We start from the raw sequence: 13,196 nt of genomic DNA, 5'->3' as shown, positions 1-13,196 counted from the left end.
AAGTGGGCACAGGGTAGGAATATATGTTTTAATGAGGTGGCCCACCAAGAGCCTGCCAGAGCTCCGGGCCTCGAAGGGAGTCACGCATGTCTCCCTTCTGTCATTTCAGGAGGCCAAGTTTTTTCCCAAAACCCGAGAAAGTCTCAGAGGCCTGGTTAGCAGTCTGGTCGATGGTTTCCTGGGTAGTCTTGGCAACCTGGTCCATGGCTGGGGAAGGAAGGAAAGAGCAGTTGAGGGCGGGACCCTGGGGAACCACAGCCATGCAGGGTTAGCCTCCCCTGGGGCTCCCTCCCCAGGAAGCAATGAGGACAGAGGGTCTGCAGAGGAGACAGTGCTGGGTGGAGTATGGAGGTGTGCTGGGCTATCCACCCTCTTGCCCACCAGCCCCACCAGACCTTTCTGCCCTGCTTCTGTGGCCTGATCCACCACTTGCTGAACCGCTGTTCCGGCCGATGTCACTGGAACAGAGAGATGTGGGCTTTAGCTCTTCAGATACCACTAACCACAGGGGCTCCACCTGCCAACCCCATCTATTCTCTAGAGTAGACTGTCCTACATGCCCAAGGATGGATGCCATTAAGGTAAAGTCCTTTGACCAAGGCTACTCAGTCAGTGAGGGGCATGAGCCCTTTCCATGACTCCAGGGTATTATTCTTGTTTATTTATAACTCTGGGTTCCTCTCCTCTGGCTTGCTTCCCTTGCGATCTTCAGGACTGCTGAGAAAATATCCAACAGAGGAAGGAAGGCAGGGCAGGGCCAGGCTGGAACTGGCATCTGGGCTGTGGCTGCTGCTGGGCATGGCCCAGGAAGAGCCCTGCCCCCTTTAACAACTTCTCCCCTAGAAGCTTGGCCCAAATGCCTGAATTCCCACCACTGGGACTTCTACTTTGTAAGGCATTCTCACTACCTCCTCTCTCTGTGCCCTTCCCCAGAGGGCACACAAGCAATGACTGCCAGTTGCCTCTGTGGGCAGGCAGCTTAAGGAATTAGGAAATGAAGTGCAGGAAATAGGTGAAACTTCCAAGGTCAGGCCATCTCCTCTATACCAGAGTTTATACCTGTGGAGAACAGGGTTTCCAGGAGCTCAGATGTGTCCCCCCTGCTGGGTAGGCAGACAGGTGCTCTGGCCTTCAGTGATCTGCTCATCTACTGCTAAACAGTGAAAGGCCTACCTTACCCAGACCCTAGGGGCCAGGTGCACAGGGGCCAGGCAGGCCCTGGATATGCTGCTCACAGACGTCCCTGGGCTCCTTGTCTGACATAGCACAGTCAGGACCACAGGGAAGGAGCCTTTGCACTCAGCCTACAGATGGGAAAAGTAAGGGCCAGAAGGAAGGGTGCTGTAAGCAGAGGCTTCCTGCTACCCTTTTAGCCTAGCGGAGCAACTGTTCGCTTTCCTAGGGCACTGATGAAGGATGGGGTGGGTTTAGGTGTTGTCTGCTGACTGGGATATGCATAGGACTGATTGGGAGCTGGAGTCCCAGGGGAGGCCGAGCCGGAACTGGAACAGGTGCTGCTGGCGCACCCGGAGTCTCCTCACATCCCCTACTCCCCGTCCATCTTCACCCCCAAGGTGTGTAAGCTCAGGTCTGAGGAGGAAAGAGCTGGAGCTGGAGACTAACACTAGTGACCTGCCTTGGCCACGTGAGGGTGGGAAGGTCCTCTGGGTGAGGACTTAAGAGGAAATTAGTATTGGGGGGAAGGGAGGAGTGCTCAAAACAAAGCCCAGTGGGAGTCTGGAGCTGCTTCCCTCCGCCCATCCTGGTTCTATGGGCCTCTGGGACCCTGGCGGGCAGAGATCGCCTGGTGGCAGAGTCCGCGTTCCCCGCGGGCCTTCACTCTCCCAAGGGCCCGAGTGGGGCCACTCCCCGCCTTCGCAGCCTCCTCGGATTGGCTCTGGCAGTGCCCAGTGCGTCACCCCGCCCAGGCACCGCTGTTCTCCCGCTTGCCTCAAGGCATCATTCCTGGGCTGGTCGGGGTGGGCGTCCTGCCAGGTCCCTGCAACTCCGGAGAGAGCCCTTCCCAGCCGGAGCCACCCCCACCCGCTGGACTTTCCGGCTGCACAGTCCCCTGGCTTGCGCCCCGCAACCCCCGCGTCTATCGGGTGTGCCCGCGTCGAGCTCTGTTCTCACCCGCTTCCTGGGCCGCCCCCTCCACTTGCTTCTTCAGGTCCTGCAAGCCCTTGCTGGCCATGGCTGCGGGGGGTCTGCGAGTGGTTAAGGGTAGCCGCAGCGACGTTGGATCCTGCTCAAAGCGGCTGCGACCCGAGCGCCAGCTCTGGTTTTTAAGGCGCCCCAGGGCCGGCCCCTCCCCACACGAAGGGGGGTTGGAGGGGGCGCGGGGCGGTTCCCAGCACTCAGGGGAGTGACCGGGCCCTGCTCCAGTACCCGCCAGCCCGAAAGCACATCCTGGCCTCAGGCGGGCCGTGATGGGAAAGCGGAGAGGGGTGCCAACTAGCGTCTGAAGAGGGGCTCGGGGCTGCAGAGGGGCTGGATCGGGGATCGGGACAGTGGCTGGGGGCACAAGGGGGCGCACCAATCTTCCTCCACCGGGTGGACGCGAGGATTCCCCAGCCTGGGAGGGGTGAGGGAGGTGGGGATCATCACCAGGTGGAGTTGTAATTAAGACCAGCTGCTTTTTATTAAGTATTTACTTTGTGCCTGGCGCTGTGCAAACGCTTCCAGCCTCTTGTGTAACCTTTACAACAAGCTCTTGGAATGGGAGTTAGTAGTTTTTAGGAAGAAGATGAGGCACAGAGGGTGATTTAGGTCTCTCCAAAATTCACATGGCAGGGACTCAAGTCTGAGTCAGTGGGCTGTAAACCCTAGGGCCCTGACCAATGCCAAACCAGCAGGCCCCACGCACTCAGCCTGGACACTGCAGACTGGCAGATGCCATCTGCCCAACTGCTGCTGGGACAGGGGTAGGATGGGGCGTGCAGTGGAGAGACTGTGGAGTAAGTCCCACTCTCCTTCCGTAGAGGCCAGTCACTGGCGACTCAAGTGACCCTTGAGTGACCCTCAAGTGACTCCTCGTGTGGCCCTGACTGGGGACCACACAGCTCCAAGTGGAGGGGGAATAACAGAAAGGGCCGTCCACCTGTGTCCAGCCGAGGCAAGGAAATCGTTGTCGGTCACCAAAGCCCAAGGACTTGGGTGGAAAGTACCCCAGACCACACTGCGAGTAAGGGAGCGGCCCAGCTACAGGTTGCTCAAGTCAGTTTTCCCGGGACTGAGCCTGGGGCTCAGGGATGGCCAGAGGGCCTCGGAGGAGGGAGGGTCATTTAGTGACTTGGGTGTCAGTAGGGCAGCCAGGGATCCCAGGGACAACAAAACAACTCTTGAGGCACAACCTCCTGATGCTCAAGGCTGCAGGTCAGGCCAGCCCAGCGCTCTTCCACTCGAGTTGGCCACTGGAGCCTGGGGGCCACCCCCTCAGCCTGTGACTGGACCCTCTTTAAGGCCGCTCTCTGATTAACCCTTTCTGGGCCTGTCTCTGCATGTCTGTAGGAGTCCCCCCTATTTTGGAGCTCTGGGCAGTCTTCGCTTACTCAGGGCCACTCAACTGGGCCACATCCTGCCTAATAGATAGGGAGGAGTGACTAAGTCATGGAGGGTCGGCCTCTGGTGTGGGGTATCTGGAGAACACGCACACACACATGAAAAATTGATTAACGGAGGGTTTCTGGGCCAGAGGAAGGGGCAGGCCCTGAGATTTGCTTAGGGGGAAGGAGATCTGGTGGGGGGAACGGAAACCAAACACAGACTAACAAAGCAACTGCCTGCCCTGTGCGCATCCCTCCCTGCTGGGAGCCTGGTCCAGCCCTGAGCTCTGAAGGCTAAGGCGAGCCCACCTGACTCTTCCTTCAGTATTCCGGAGAGCCCCATCCAGCCCCTCCCCCAGGCCTGCCAGCCCTCCTGAAAAGCCGCTGCTACCACTAATCCCTTTAGCCAGGAAGACCTTTTACACTGCTCCACGTTAGCTCATTGCTGAACTGCTGATGCTGTTTGGCACCCGGCCCTGTGGGCAAAGAATGAGATAGGCAACAGCCTCTGTGGGAGGGACTACCAGGCCCAAGCAGGTGATGAGAGGCAGCTGAATGGTTCTAAAGCAGCAGGCACTGAAGTCAGACCCCTTGAGTTCAGATACCCGCTAGAACAATTTCCTTCATCTCTCTGAGCCTCAAGCCTCAATCCTTCATGGGGGGGGCACAATAACAGAATCTCCCCCAGGGTGTTATGGTGAGGATTAAATGGGCTGATGGATGCCTGACACAGCTGAGGGTCCATGGTTGGGGATGGTGGGAACGGCGGGCCCCTTAATCTTGCTAATTCTTACTCATCCTTCCAGTTACATCAAAAATGTCACAACAGGGAAGGCTTCCCTATCACAGATCGGATGAGGCATCCCAGTCTGGGCCTCGCAGCATTCTGTATTTCCCTACATGACACGCACAGTACTTCAGTGTTATTGCTTTTCAAATTCTCTTTCCTCTGCAGGGAAGCAAGATCTGCCGCTCTAAAATGTCTCTTTGAAATGCAGGCTATTTCAAGCTGAAAACAAGGCCCAAAAGACTCAGGAAGAAACTTTGACCTTTCCCCTTGGTTGCCTAGAGAATTAGGTTAGAGGGTCTATTACAGTAATAGAACTACACCATGGGTAACTAGTACATTAACTAGGTATATAGACAGGCAGAAACTGAGAAAAGTCTATTTGTTAACATTCCTCTCTGTGTCCCATTTTCTGTACATGGCCTGGCAAACATTTGTTTCCCGAACACTTGCTTTCCATCTTCATGTCAACTGCCTTCCTCCCCAAACAACTAGCCCCAACACCCTCTTTTGTCTTTAGCTAAAGATGATATTTCAGGTGACTGTTTCAGCCACTTTGATGGGTTACTCAGCTTCCCTGGGTCTCTCGTGTATACATGCTATTGAACTTTGATTTTCTCCTGTCAGTCTGTCTCACATCAGTTTAATTCTCTGACCAGCCAGAAGAACCTAGAAAGGTAAAGGAAAATTTATTCCTCCCCAACACCTCCAAGATTCTGAGCAAAGGAAGAAACCATATCTAGTTTGCTTAGTTTGGTTCCTTGGAGTCAAACGCCTTACCTGGTACATAGAAGATGATTGAAAAATCTGTTGTAGCAATGTCAGAGGAGGTCATCAAGACGATGTAACTACCGGTTGCCTCGTGAGCTGGACCTGAGCAATCAGAGGCTCCCCACCCTCTCTCCTGTCCTTGGAATAGAACACAGACTTGAGAGAGTAAGATGTTGTTGAAACCCTCTTGAATCGAATATATGACTGCATTCATGTGTGCTAAGTCGCTTCAGTCGTGTCTGACTCTTTGCTACCCTATGGACCACCAGGCTAGCCCACCAGGCTCCTCTGTCCATGGGATTTCCCAGGCAAGAATGCTGCAGTGGGTTGCCATTTCCTTCTCCAGGGGACCTTCCTGACCCAGGGATTGGACCTGTGTCTCTTGCATTGCAGGAAGGTTCTTTACCGATTTAGCCATCAGGGAAGCCCGAATATATGACTGACTCCAGTCAAGCCCTCTGTTAACTTTTAAGATTCTGGTGGGTTGGAACATAGATCTATTCATCTTGCGGCTGCCAAGACAAGTCTCATATGTATGTTCTCTTATTACAATTGCCACCTACCAAAAATAGAAAAGAGGTACGGGTCACCTGGGGCTTCTTGGAGAAAGAGAGGGATGGGAGAGAGCAGTTACTCCTCTAGGGAAGTCAGGTACAGCCCCACAGAGCTCACAGCACATAATAGAGGGCTTAAAAGTAAAGCACACCGCAGGTGCTCATGGGATGGGGAAGAATCTTCCTGGACCAGGCAACTTCGTTGTTGGATCACAGGAACAGGTCTTAAATATGTGTCCGGGGGCAGAGGTGGGAGTTGGGACAAGCAGCAGGGACCCTTCCACGTTCCCTCAATAGAGGAGAGGGTATCAGAACCCCAGAAGCCCAGTAGTATCCTCCTCCTGCAGTTACCTGAGAGGACCTGTCTCCTCCGCTTTCTCTCAGGCACACCCAGCCCCTCGGGCCTTCTTCCTGGGGCATGCACAGGCCTGCTGATGAGCAGTCTGAACCTGGGAGCGGGAACACCCCTGACTGCCCTGTGCCTCTTCAAGACCCTTCACTCCTCCCATGGTAGAGTTTGCACAGCTGGGAGACCAGCAGCTCACTGCTCCTTTCTGCCTCCTCAGCGCTGGATGCCCCTGACTGCAAACTGGGATACAATGAAGCTCGGCTGTTTGGCTTTGCAGCCCCCAGGGCTGCCCTTGACCTCTGCTCTCCACCATGGAGGGAGGATGAGCAAGTGGTCTGGACTCAAGCTTCAGCGCCCCCACCCAGGGCTGGAGACCTGGGGCAAGCCACTTAGGTGCTTTGAGCCCAGACTGGGTGTTAAAGGGAAAGGAACCCTGCTGTCCACTTAGCCACCTCTGAACAAGACTCCAGGGCATGATGCCCATAGCCTTTCATGTAGGAAAACAACCACTCGGGTCCCTGGGTTGTTTTGAAGTCTTGGGGATGGTGGCATCTGCTGTAAGGCCACTGCAGCCCACGCAGTCTGGGTGGACATAGCACAGCATGACGCGAATCAGCTGTGTGGCTCTGCGGTCAGGCCACCTGGCCTTCTGCCAGGCCCCAGCTTCTTAGCTCTGTGCCCTTGGGCAAGTTACTTAACCTCTCTGTTTCTTAGTTCAGTTTCGGTGAAACTGGGGACGTACTAACAATTGGTTTTGAGGATTAAAGGAGGTAAAGCACTTAGTGCAGTGTCCCACATCTGGGAGGAGCCCAACAAATATTTTAACTCTTTTTCTCTCTAGGCGGATGCTTCCTCTCCTGCCTCTCAACCGTTGTGTTTTCTAATGATCCTTGACAGGACTCTGCTGAAGGAAGGGAAAGCCCAGCTCCAACCTGGTAGGGAGCTCAAGGCTGGGTGGGGACAGGAGGGAGGAACTCTGGGGTCATGTCCTTCTTTGCCAAGGAGGATGCAAAAAGTCCTCGCTATGAGTTTAGACTTCGCATCTTTCAAAGTTACCATCTGCTTCAGGGATGGGTGCTAGGTGTCCCTGTTCCCAGAAGGACAACTGGCTCCAAGGACACGCCCCAGGGGCCCAGGAGGACCCCTGCCATCAGAGCGGTCCATCCCTGCAGGGTGAGTCAAAGCTCAAAACCTGGGACACCCTGGTCTCATGCTGCAGCAGACAGCATGTTCTCGAGGTTGTTCGTGGGAGCCGAAAAGCAGGGCCGCCACCTGCGCGTTAAAAGGCAATGGTGGGGGCGGGGGTGTCTCTGCAGGCACTGCGTGCTCTCAGAAGGTGCTGGAAATGCCCAGTGCATCCCTGAAGCATACCTGGCCCAGCCCCTGTTCCTGGGAGGGCCCAGGGGGCATCTTCGTGAACAAGGCAGAACAGAGAGAAGAATGAGCAGGTATGCAGTGGGGATTTGAGTTTTATTTGGAATCATTAAAATCATAAAAAAAAAAATTCACAGTAGCATCTGTGGGGATCAGAAAGATCAGAGGGTGGTGTACAGGGATAAGGCTAGGGAGCTGACGGCACAGGGGGACAGCCTGTGGGGGGCTGGATGAGGGTGTGGGGAGCTGGGCAGCTCTGTGGGTCCTACTCCAGGACCAGACACCCCTTGTGCCAAGAGGCGATGGCATGCTCCTCAGGGCCTCTGCAGATCACTGGCAGCCTTCTAATCTCCCCCACTCTTGGTCTGGAAGAAACAGTGACTTTCACACATGGCTCTGGGGCCCCACCCCTCAGTGGTTACCCTGGCTTGGGGAGTGGGGAGGAAGGGTGTCATCTATGCCTCTCTGCCCTGAGGAGGTTATTCATGAGGGGATCTCACACTCAGGCTCAGGAGGCTGCAGGTCAGGAGGCTCCCCTGTGGGTTCTGGGACCCTGAGAGGGAAGCAACTTGCCCAGGGACCCCTGTGTTACCCCAGGGATCCAGCTCCTACCTCCTCAGCCACTTGCTCTTCCGCTTTGGCCGCCTCATCCTCCTGTGAGGGGACAGGTTGCTTCAGGGCCTCCTGTGGAAAAGCAAAGGGGATGTGGGACCAGGTGGAGGGTGCAGAGCTTCACTACTCTGACCTCAAAGAAGGAGGTCCTCATCACTACCTGGGGGGCTGGGAGGGAGGGAGGTGTGAAGGCCAGATTGGCCTTGGAGGTGATGGAACCTCATGCAAGGGTTCCCTGGGGGGCTGGAGGGGAGGGAGGTGTGAAGGCCAGATTGGCCTTGGAGGTGATGGAACCTCATGTAAGGGTTCCCTAGGGGGCTGGAGGGGAGGGAGGTGTGAAGGCCAGATTGGCCTTGGAGGTGATGGAACCTCATGCAAGGGTTCCCAGTGGGGGCTGTCTGATGATGCCAAGGCCTTCTGGGAGTACCAAGTATCCTTGAGCCCAGCCTCACCCCCAGAAGCCAGCAGTGAGTCCCTGACAGTCCCTGACTGGGCCTCCTCCATGAGCAAGCCTAGTGATGTGGGTGGGGTGGGCAGTGGCCTCTGAAACCCCGGGCCTGACCCCACCCTCAGTGTTCCTGAATCACATGACCACATACCCTTCTCCTACTGTGATCCTCAAAGACCCCTGGAAGGAAGGGCATGTTTCCACTGTTCACATGGGGGCCCCATGGCCAGAGAGGCCAGGTATTCAACTCAAGGCCTCAGAGCTCAAAGCCGTGGGGCTTACAAGGATCAGGTCTGGCTTGCTCCAGGCCTAATCCTATCCCCAGTAGCATGAGTGCTTCCCTCTTTCCTTCTCCCTGCCTCCTGGATGGGCATGGGCTCAGGCTGGTCCCTCAGGTGGGACCAGCAGGGTTTATATAATCCTCTCCCACTTCCTGTCTCCTTCTACCTACCTACACCCAACCAGACCCTTGCCTGAGATGGTGTCCTGCCTTGGGGTGATCGCGTGATAACTGATAGCTGGGGTCAGACTGGATGATCAGCTTGGATCCTGGGCTCAGCACTGACCTGTGGAGGGTCCTGCCCCCTCAGGGCTACCATGGTGTCCTCCTGCCCTTTGGTGGACTGAGGCAGCCAGAATTGGGGGAGGCTCCTCAGACAAAGTACAGGCGGCCACGTGTCCTGGCCGCCCCAGGGTGGGCGCATGAGGCTGGGGCATGAGCAGTCAGACAGGTGGCCAGTGCTGCCTCCTTCTGTGGTTCACTGGACAGCGAGTCATGGATGGTTTTGGGCTGTCACCAAGAAATATCTCCCTTGAGGTAGCCAAGGGCTCACCAGCCCTCCTCCAAAGTCAGCGAGGAGTGTCCAGGCTTCTGCTCAGAGGCCTCAGGGGCAACCTGGCCCCATTCTAAGGCCTCTTTTGCTGGGGGAGGGGCTGGGGTCTCCTGGGGTACATCTGGGTCCTGCCTGGGGTCACTGATGATAATGATGATACAGTCACCTCCTTTTGTTGGGTATTCACCATAAGCAAGGCGAAGCTGCTTCACGGGGCTGTTTTCCTATATCATCACAGCCCAGTGGGATGGATACTCAGCACACACCCCCAACAAGCATTTTACAGCTGAGAATATGCAGGCCCAGGGAAGTTGAGTAGCTTCCCAAGGTCACAGGCTAATAAGAGCTGGGACCTAAGGGAGGGGGCACCTGCCTGCTCCTAGAGTCTGGAGATACTGTGACCTCGGTGCTGCGCCCAGAGCCAGAGGCAGGGTCACCGCCTACCCTTCCACTAACCCACTCCAGGGATTCTTAGTGCTGGGTACCTAGGACTCCACTGGCCCCTAGGGGCCTGTGCCAGTTCCACTGTGCCAGTGGAACTTTCTAAACAACATCTGCTTATACATCTGGGAACAGCTCATCTCTGGAATAGGAAAACCTCCTGCCCCAAAAATGAACTGGCTCCCACCACAATCTCCTCCTGTCTCACTCAGAGTCTCTCTTCAGAGCATAGGTTTTGGAGCCAGGCTCCCCGCCTCCCCACAAATTGCCCCTGTGCTCTCTGCTGCCCAGACACACACACGACCAGGCACGTACACAAGTCCACAAAGACAGAGGCAGAGGGTGTGGTCAGAACCTCACTGTTTTCCCGTCACCAGGGGGCGCTGCTTCACTGCACCTCTTTGCAGGAGGAGGCCCAGCCCAGCATGGCTCTGGAGGGAGGCTGGTCACTGGGTAGGCGGTGACTTAGCAGCTCTGATCTGGTGTCCACTGCCTGTGGGAGGCTGCCTGTCACGACGTGGGGCTCACAGGACCCTGCTTTCGCTAGTAAAACGTGGTGTCTCCTAAATGCTGAGCACCACCGGGTGGGCGTGGTTTTGACCTTCACTTTCCAGTTGGGCCCTCCCCTGCTCCTAACACAGGGGTGACTGTGAGGTTCCCGGGATGTGACAACACCAAGCACAAACCAGGGCCCCTAAGTCTCCATTCCCCTGTATGTTGCTGCTGCTGCTAAGTCGCTTCAGTCGTGTCCGACTCTGTGTGACCCCAGAGACGGCAGCCCACCCCGTCCCTGGGATTCTCCAGGCAAGAGTGCTGGAGGGAGTTGCCATTTCCTTCTCCAGTGCATGAAAGTGAAAAGTGAAAGGGAAGTTGCTCAGTCGTGTCCGACTCTTAGCGACCCCATGGACTGCAGCCTACCAGGCTCCTCCGTCCATGGGATTCTCCAGGCAAGAGTACTGGAGTGGGGTGCCATTGCCTTCTCTGCCCTGTAAGTTAGTGGGATGATAATGCTTCTTCCCCAGCTGGCCTCCGTGGGCCCAGGAGACAGGACAGGCCCCGAGCTAGGGACTGGATCTCACCTTGTGCACCACTCCAGAGGTGACTGCAATGTTCTCCACCTCCTCCACAGTCTTGGTGGCCACGGTGTTAACACTGGAGACCACGGCCTCACTCACAGCGTTGGCCTGCTCCTTGGTCTTCTCAGCCACTGTGGGAGGAATCTGGCAGGCGTTGGCCCTGATCCCACCCAACCCGGCTCCGGCCTGCCCTGGGCCCTCAAAACTCTGCTCTACTGGAGACCTAGGCTGTCCTCTTTCTGACTCCCTGGAAAGTCTGACGATGATCAGGTGGTCCACCCTGGGCCTACCTCCAGCTTCTGGAGGCCTGGGTCCTAGTACAGCAAGGGGGTAAAGAGGGCCCCAGGCTTGGGTCTTTAGTAGCCAGGTGCAAAAGTCTCCTGATGTCCCACCCTCCATGTCCGCCGGTCCTGGGTCACCTTACCTGAAGTCACACTCTGCACAACACCCTCTTTGGTCTTAGCTCCTGTGGAGGAAAGGGAGGTGTCAGCCCAAGCCCACTCCAGGTGTTGGGAGGGGAGTGGTCAGGGCAAACACACCACAGAACAGCTGGACAAGCTGCAGAGTCGGTGGGGAGTGCGGATGGTGTCCGGGGGCCAGCCATCCTTTCAAAGGCCACTTCCTGCTATGTCTGGAGGAAGGGGATGGATGGGAAGTGGACAGGACAGGATGCAGGGAAGAGAGAGACCAGCCTGAGGTAGGGTCTGGTGGGTGGACCTCGAGTGGGTGTGGCCTGGGCCTCGGAGCTGGGATTGATAGGGTCAACAAGAGCTGAGTCATCAGCTTGGCCTCCTCTTTGGAAGGAGCTGAAGGGGAAGGGGGCTTGGGAGGCTGGCCAGGATGCTGAGGGTCCATCTCATCTCCCCGAGGTAGCCCTTCTTTCTGGGCAGTGTGCGGACCTACGGCCCGGCTGCTGAGTCCCTGCTTGCTCAGCCCAGGGCTCCAGTGTGGCTTCTTCTCTGAGTCCCGGGGCTGTGGGGGATACTGGGGCGGGGTGCTGGTGTGTGGCGGTGTGTGCATTTGTGCTCACACACAGGTGTGTCTGAGGGCTAAGTGCCTCTCCTGCCGTCCTGCCTGAGACCCCTCAACCCCACAGAGGCCCAGACAGACAGGGGTGTACAGGAGAGTGCGGGGCCTCTGGGCCCAGGAGTCCTCATCCCTCCCGAACGTGCCTCCCTGGGGTCAGGGGATAAAGTCCAGTCCAGGAACCTAGCAGCCACCGAGCCGCCCCTCCCTGCCGGCCCTGCCGCGCCCAAACTCACCCACATACATGACACCCTCCTTGGTCTTCTCAGCTGCCTCTGTCACTCCCTGCTTGGTCTTTTCCACGGCACCCACCACACCCTCCTTGGCAATGGAGAAACCCTTCTTGAAGACGTCCATGGCGGTGGGCAGGGATGGGAGTCTGACTCCCCAGATGAGCTGTGACCGGAGCTGGCTTGAGTGCTGCTGCAGCCTCTGTCCCTGCGGCTGCCTCTTATTGACGCCGATGAAATATTGATGATGCAGCGGCGGCTGATGGGAGCCCGGCCAGCCCAGGGGAGGGGGCGGGGAAGGAGGGAGGGAGGGAGCAGAATGCCCCCACCTTCTCCCAGGGTCCCCTGGGCCTCTGCTGGCTCAACCCTCCCCCCGTCCCCTGCCCCCTGACAGAGCGTAGCAGGTTGGACACATCCTTATCCATCACTGCCCCGCATTCATTTGCCACCCTGGGCACCTACAGGGGCCACCCTGACTAGGTGCTCCCAGGCCTGGGGCTGTTGAGTCTGTGTACCTCTGGGGCAGAGAGGGGCTGCGGGGGAGTAGACACAGAAAAGAAAGGCGCCTCTGCTACTGGCGTCCCAGGTAGGGCAGGGGTCAAGATCAAGCTGGCCTGTCGGGCAAGAGTGGCCAACCTCCCGGACTGGCCTGCCCAACTTCTCCCCAGCACCGTGAATGCCCCCATCCTGGGGCTCGGGCAAGGCCAGGTGGAAGAACTGGGCCACAAAAGGCTAACCCATGGCCCGGCCCAGCTACAGACTGTGTGACCCTTTCTCCCTCTGGGCCTCCACCCACCTGCTGGCTCCCACAGCCCAGCGGTGAGAGACGCTGAGTAGGCACGAGTGCCCCCGCGTCCCGGCCGCCCACATGGATGGGCAGCAGGTTCCCCGAGGCTCATCTGGCCGCTTCCTCCTGACGCGCTTCCTTCCACCTCCATGCTGGTGCCCTTCTGACTCCCACGGGGACATGCTCTGTGGGACCACCTCCCCCTGTGTCTCCCACACCCAGGGTCTCTGACCGAGTCCTCCTCGGCCACAGGAACTGGCCTGCGTGGCTGGCTGCCCCTGTGGGGCCAGGCCGCGGGCGAGCGGGCGGACGGGACTCACTGGGGGGGCCGGCCCAGGCCACTTCCTCTCTTTGTTGTCCCTG

At 57.4% G+C, this 13,196-nt stretch overlaps 2 protein-coding genes across 2 annotated transcripts; both read right to left on the bottom strand.

Moving 5' to 3' along the window:
* Nucleotides 1-14: 14 nt before the first annotated feature.
* Nucleotides 15-2,345, bottom strand: ADIRF (adipogenesis regulatory factor). The gene is made up of 3 exons (XM_005909987.3): nucleotides 2,134-2,345; nucleotides 396-458; nucleotides 15-207 (listed from the first exon to the last, which is right to left on the bottom strand). The coding sequence occupies exons 1-3, from the start codon at nucleotides 2,192-2,194 to the stop codon at nucleotides 101-103; spliced, it is 231 nt and encodes a 76-aa protein (XP_005910049.2). The 5' UTR covers nucleotides 2,195-2,345; the 3' UTR covers nucleotides 15-100.
* Nucleotides 2,346-7,457: 5,112 nt separating this feature from the next.
* SNCG (synuclein gamma) lies at nucleotides 7,458-13,159 on the bottom strand. Its single transcript, XM_005909986.3, has 6 exons — nucleotides 12,843-13,159; nucleotides 12,053-12,264; nucleotides 11,215-11,256; nucleotides 10,794-10,921; nucleotides 7,993-8,064; nucleotides 7,458-7,745 (listed from the first exon to the last, which is right to left on the bottom strand). The coding sequence occupies exons 1-6, from the start codon at nucleotides 13,013-13,015 to the stop codon at nucleotides 7,725-7,727; spliced, it is 648 nt and encodes a 215-aa protein (XP_005910048.2). The 5' UTR covers nucleotides 13,016-13,159; the 3' UTR covers nucleotides 7,458-7,724.
* Between the last annotated feature and the right edge of the window lie 37 nt (nucleotides 13,160-13,196).

Source organism: Bos mutus, chromosome 28 (genome assembly GCF_027580195.1).
Source record: "Bos mutus isolate GX-2022 chromosome 28, NWIPB_WYAK_1.1, whole genome shotgun sequence".
In the NCBI taxonomy this organism is placed as follows: domain Eukaryota; kingdom Metazoa; phylum Chordata; class Mammalia; order Artiodactyla; family Bovidae; genus Bos; species Bos mutus.
This window is presented reverse-complemented; position numbering and strand designations above follow the sequence as displayed.